The sequence below is a fragment of the Pezoporus flaviventris genome, unplaced genomic scaffold (genome assembly GCF_033815535.1).
Source record: "Pezoporus flaviventris isolate CSIRO_AGI_PZ_B2104156 unplaced genomic scaffold, CSIRO_AGI_Pfla_v1 ptg000007l, whole genome shotgun sequence".
Taxonomy (NCBI): Eukaryota; Metazoa; Chordata; class Aves; order Psittaciformes; family Psittacidae; genus Pezoporus; species Pezoporus flaviventris.
Window position 1 is genome coordinate 30,701,501 of NW_026892555.1, and position 6,000 is coordinate 30,707,500.

General features: G+C 36.7%; 1 protein-coding gene across 2 annotated transcripts in view; it reads right to left on the reverse strand.

Moving 5' to 3' along the window:
- ZFHX4 (zinc finger homeobox 4) overlaps positions 1-6,000 on the reverse strand; it is a 151,764-nt gene that overhangs the window by 119,143 nt on the left and 26,621 nt on the right. For both annotated transcript variants that reach the window (XM_061448254.1, XM_061448255.1), the window contains exon 3: positions 4,844-5,346. In XM_061448254.1, coding sequence (XP_061304238.1) covers positions 4,844-5,346 — 503 coding nt within the window. The remainder of the gene's footprint in view (positions 1-4,843; positions 5,347-6,000) is intronic.

Genomic DNA, 6,000 nt, shown 5'->3' on the forward strand with positions numbered 1-6,000 from the left:
AGACAAAGCTCTGCTTTACACTCCTGAGGATCTAATCCTTTGTTAATTCAGACAACCTCCATCAGATAAAACTTACCATTTGGACTTACTAATTTGTTTTATTATTTATGGTATCTATAGCTAAGTAATACAATTACTATGCAGTTTGTGAGTAGGAAAAAGAATACTGCTGATCTCCAAATACAAGATCTGAAAGAGACAATCGGCATGCTCTGCCAGGTTAAAAATGTTAATGCTGTTGCATTCCACCCTAGGCAAAGAAGACAAGCCTTTTTCAAGGACAGTTCTGACTGAAATTCTTTCTTATGGGTTCAAAGTAAAACATTATGGTAGAAAATGAATACAGCTTTGTTTGTTTCTTCAGTCATCATTAGCAATAGACATAAGGGTATTCTGTATTTCAGCCCATATGGAAAGATCATCAACACTTTCTGCTTCTGGGTCCTTTGCCAAAATACCATATCCCACATGCCTTTTACCTTAAAACATAAAAGAAAAGGTGTTGTTCTGGTCAAGTAAAGAAACAATTTTTACTAGCATACGTCTAATGTTAAAGCTGCCTAAATCCTGCCAAAGACATTAAAACACCATCTGCAAAACAGATTTTCATTAAATTGATCAGTTTAAAGTTAAGCAGCTAGGCAGATGATGCTTTTGAGCTAACCTTTAACCTTCTTAAACTGAAATCAGGTCAATCCTTTTGAGTAATAACTTTGCAGTTTGAGAACATAAGAGGTAAAGTGATCTATCCAAATTGAACTGACAATCATAGCATTAATAGTGTTATGGATCAATATTTTGTCAATAAAGGGAAAACCAAGGTAGTTTTCACACAGATGAGTATTAGTCTGCTAACTGGTGCCTGTCACTTTCTCTGAGCTCCTAAATAGTTGCATATGTGACATAAACTGCAGTAAATATCCAATACAAGCCTATTAAAGCTAATAATATTTTTGATAGACTAACTTCAAATATTTATTTATGACTAGAAATTGCTCATGTAGTTCAGTTACTTGGTTAACTAAAACTTCTCCTCAGCCACTCCAGTTTACTTTGCAAAAAGGATACCCTGTATTTATTTATTAAAAGTATTTGGAAACTATTTTATGAGCACAGGACATGATACATGCAGTTCCCTGAATCAAAAGCTATTTGAGTAAGCTACAAAATGGCTTCCTTAAGAGCAGTTCCAGCTATATATACTTTATATCCACAGGGATAGATCACTGTCCCACCTCAGCTTCCCAAACCTGCAGAAGCTGAGTGCCTCCTCCTGCAGAATGGAAATGCACTCTGTTGCTATAGAGGCTTTCTCTGTTTATTTATGAAGTCACTGAATGCTTCTTGATGGATGCTGCCAAGGAGTTGTAACTCTTCTGTGGTTTAATTTGGTAATATCAAGAGCCACAATTCCAAATGTATGTCTTTGGGAAATTCATTTAGGCCAAGCTGAGTTCACTCAGGGTAAGGCCGTCTTTGTTCTGGTTCCTAGTAAACGCATTACTAACACCATTTGAATACTGCACTTCTGTAAGGAGCAATCAGGCCATTTCTTTTAAATAACTTAGAAAACAGCTAAAGGTTTCACTTTGCCATATTTAGAATCTAACTCTAAAGCTGACATTTCAGTACTGCCTAAAATTATATAGCTTCAGAAGAGAAGCTCTGATGTTCATGGTAGCTTTAGAAGCTATGGTTATGAAAAGACATCCTTTTATTCCATCAATAGTTAAGTACAGGAAAAGATTCAAGTTGTTACGGCAACATTTATAAAAAGGAAATTCACAAAACAATAATATTTAAATAAATATAATGACTAAAGAAAAAACTTTGGGGTGATTGACAAAGCAAAGGAACAAAGCCACAGATTCTTTTTCTGTGCCTTCAGATGGTTTTAGTATTAAAGTTTTTATTGCCAAATCATATTCACAGCACCTTAATTTTAAAAGAGTTGGAGGAACTGCTTGAATATAAACACAATTCATGAATATTCGATATCACTCCCAAGGCATATATCTATTATTCATACAAATTAATGTTCTTTTTTTCCTCAGGTGCTCTAAAAATTTATCTATCTGGTGTATCAAGAGAAAAAAGTTTACAACTCTCTTGGTGTCAAAGAGCTTCACCGGAACCTGACAAAACTATCAAGTCTGCTAGCAGATAACTTTACAGACTTCCAAAATCGTATTTATTTCTACCTTGAAGCCTGAATTTACACCCATAATTAGAAGTAAAGTTTTCCAGGTGACATACAAAGGCACTGCTATTATAAAGCACACACACATCTAGAACATTTTGGGGTTTAGTGACACATGTAGTACCACCAACCTCAAATCTTAAAAAATAATAATACTAATACTCCAGTTGATATTCTAAAGAAGTCATTCCTCTCCTTCAAATTATCCTTAAAATGAAATTATAGAAAGGTACTGAGCGCACTTGTACATACTATCTGCTTCCCGAGATTTGTTAAGCCTACCAGGGTTCAGAGTTCCAAACTTCTGTAAGAAGTCATGATGGACAGAAACTTTTCTAAAGCTGAGATACTTACTAGCAATTCTAGGGAAAAGTCTTTAAAAATACATTAGGAGACTTGCAACCCTATGGTTACCAGCAGTAAACTTTCAATTTTCCTTCTGTAGCACATGAAGTTTAGAGGGTGTTTAAGAGCATGTGCATTTCTTCTCCACTCAGATATCTTTCACTGATTCAAGGAACGAACTTAAAAGATTAGCAATGGTTGTTTGCCATGTATGCATCACACAGGTGTTACTGAATTGCTCAGTGTAACAAATCAGGATCTGGCACAGAAGCAGGTTCAGCAGCAGGATATTTTGGTGGTAAGGACTAAGAGCCAAGAGTCATTCCCTTGCTATGCTATATCAAATGTTTTGTAGGACAAAACTCAAAACATACAACCAAAACTCTACAAACTCAAACATATTTGATGAAGATTTCTCTAGGGATTCGGTTGAGTGAGTGAAGAAACAGTGCTGTTTTGAGTAGATAGTTTGTACCCTGCAACTCCACAGCTATGCCTATAGCTTTACTTTAAAAGCAGATGGTATCTTATTTTCAACAGTCTCTAAAGCTTTGGCAGTGAAGCCATCTGAAAACAGTCGTTTGCCTTCCCCTCTCCCATTCTGTCGTTCCTATCTGTGATACGGTTTGCAGCAGCATATCCCTGAATGGTGGCATCATAAAACAGATCACTGAGAAAATCCAGGTTAACACTCAAAAGAAGAGACAGGAACCAGCTATCTTTAACTTAGATCATTTAAAAAACCTGACACAGAGTATGGCTCCACAATCAGTGTAAGTGCAGGGAGCAAGGAACCGCTTCACTGGTGACAAGGGAGCAGGTACTTCTGAGGGCAGTTCTGCAGCTGATGGAGGCTGTGTCACTAGACTCTAGACTCTTAGCTCTTCTGGCACTTTTCAAACCAGGACTTCGGTTCTTTAAAAAAAAACCAAACCAAAACAAAGAAAAAACAACAATCAAGCACTCAACCCCACCCCCACCTCCACCCCCCTTAGAGCTCAGGAAAAAATACAATTTACATAAAACACATGATTAAATTAGCAAAGCAGCCAGCGCTGTGGGACAATATAATAGACCGAATCTTGTGTTACTGCCATTTTTGTCCACAGCGGATCCACCAACGTTACAACTATCAAGTTATAGAATGAAAACCCATGTAACTGCCTGTGCACTCTGTGTTAGCTCAGAACTACCATTTGAACATGGTTGAACGCCAGCAAAATGTTATTTCTTGATTAAACAAGAGGTCTTCTGAGGTTTTTCTGTATTTGTTCTGTGTGTACACATTGTCAACATGATTAGAAAACCAGCATAGTTGCCGTAATCAGCAGATGGCTCCTGATAGTTTAGTTATCACAGATTTCTAGTATAAATCAATAGATAACACTTGCAAAATAGATTTTCTAATCATATTTAGAGCTTGTTACAGTGACTAATGGTCTGCAATATTTCCTGAATTTTTATATCCCCCTAGACAAAAGAAGTTTTTAATAAGTTATAAGTTATTAATCTTGGAAATGAGTGTGTTATATTTTGTACATGAACCAAGGGTATCAAGCCAATCCAGTAAACACACTGCAGAAAATATGTTACCCCATAATTAGGGTTTGGAAAAAGTCATGACAAGTTGTGTAATAAACGGTATTCACCACTCCCACATATTCATTATATCCACATATTTTTTCCAGTAAAGATAAAAATATAGTTACCATTCCACTAACATATTTATCTACACCACACCCTTTCATGTTTGTGAAAAATCATTACTAGCTTGGAAAAGAAAGGCAGACAAAAGGATGACAATGCTAACTATTGAATATCATTGATAATAAAGTGGTGCTTACTGAAAATACCAGTATAAAATAACTTGGCTGTGATAGATAACAGTTGCAAACAGATACATATGCCAGAAAGAGATCTTCCCTATGTATGGCATGGAAAAATTATCATTTTCTGTAATCTCCTTCAAGTTTCTAATAAAAATTTAATGGAAAAAGACTAAAGATATTATAAGAGATGCAAAATCCCTCTAGCAATTTATTATGAGAGAACATTTTTTTTATAAAACCCTTACATTCCCTGTGTTCACAGACAGTGCATCCTAAATGGGCCCTCAGGTAAATCCACACAACTCACCGGGAACACTCTTCTGATTAGCCTGCATAGATTTTGTTCGATTATATGCATGTTCAATGAACATTTATTCTGACGGTTAATCAAAATCTCATTTGATTAGCACTGAAACAGTTAATTTCCTAGTCTACTTGGTGCCAACTGAAATTGCTGTCACTGGCTTACCTTGTACAGTTTCAGGGCTGCCTCATGCCTGTGATTGGTAGTGTGTAAGCGCAATTTATCCACGCTGTTGGTGTAGTAGTCACAGGCGTTACATTTTAGGTGAACTGGGTTGCCAATGGCAATACACTTCAGCCTCCACTCATTAGTTTTGCCCCCTTCTTTAATGTGAGCCACCAGTTGATATTTCTGCATATGTTTGTCAGTTTTGCAGTGGAGCTGGAAGTTCGCTTTGAGCTGAGTGTTGTAGTTACAGAGCTTGCACTGGTAGATGTCTCCAATTACAGCCCTCCACTCCTCTTCGGGGAGCGAGCGTTCACTGCTCACATGCACACTCAGGGCCTCCAGGCTGTCAGAGGTGAATTTGTTGCAAACAGCACACTGGAATAGCTTCAGCGCTGGGTCACTGATATAAGGTGACAGCTCTCCTGCAGTAAGGAGGGACAGGTCATCACCCATTAGCTGACCACTGGCAAGCCGGATTTCAGGCGGCAGCTCATTATTTACTACAGGAAAAAAAAAAAAATAAAAGGGAAAGTAGAGACCAGCAAGCATAGCACACACAAAGGAATCTGTAAAATAAAGCCTTGACAAGGAGTTTGCTTTCTCTAGAGCTTAAACTATAAAAAGCTGTAATAGGATTGAATCAGGATCAATTACAATCATCCCTTTCAACTTCTAAATTCCCTCATCAGATAGCTTTAATTACTCCTACTGGGCATGATGTCATTCTGGAATTTGTATTTTCAAAGGCATGAAAGTTGATCAATAAAATAACAAAACAGCAATGCTTTTGTAACTTAAAACCCTAGATTAACTTACACAGCACTAATTGTAGTTTTGTTATATCCTTTAAATGATGCTGGAGGTAGGTCAATACATATATATATCTACAATATAGTAATTAAGCTAAGCATATCTATACTAATTTAGGGACTTTTGGTACCAGATCTCAGCATTCTTAATATTTAAATAACACCAAGCAAACAACACCAGGACAATTTAGGTATGTAAAAAAGGAAACGTCATAACTAAACAAAGTTTGGGAACTCTTTTTAGCACAAATCTGTACCATTGGGTAACAGATTGACAGTACACTGCTCATACATGAGTATTTGATTCCAATTTGCTCTTACTCTTGGAATACAGGCAATTTGCTA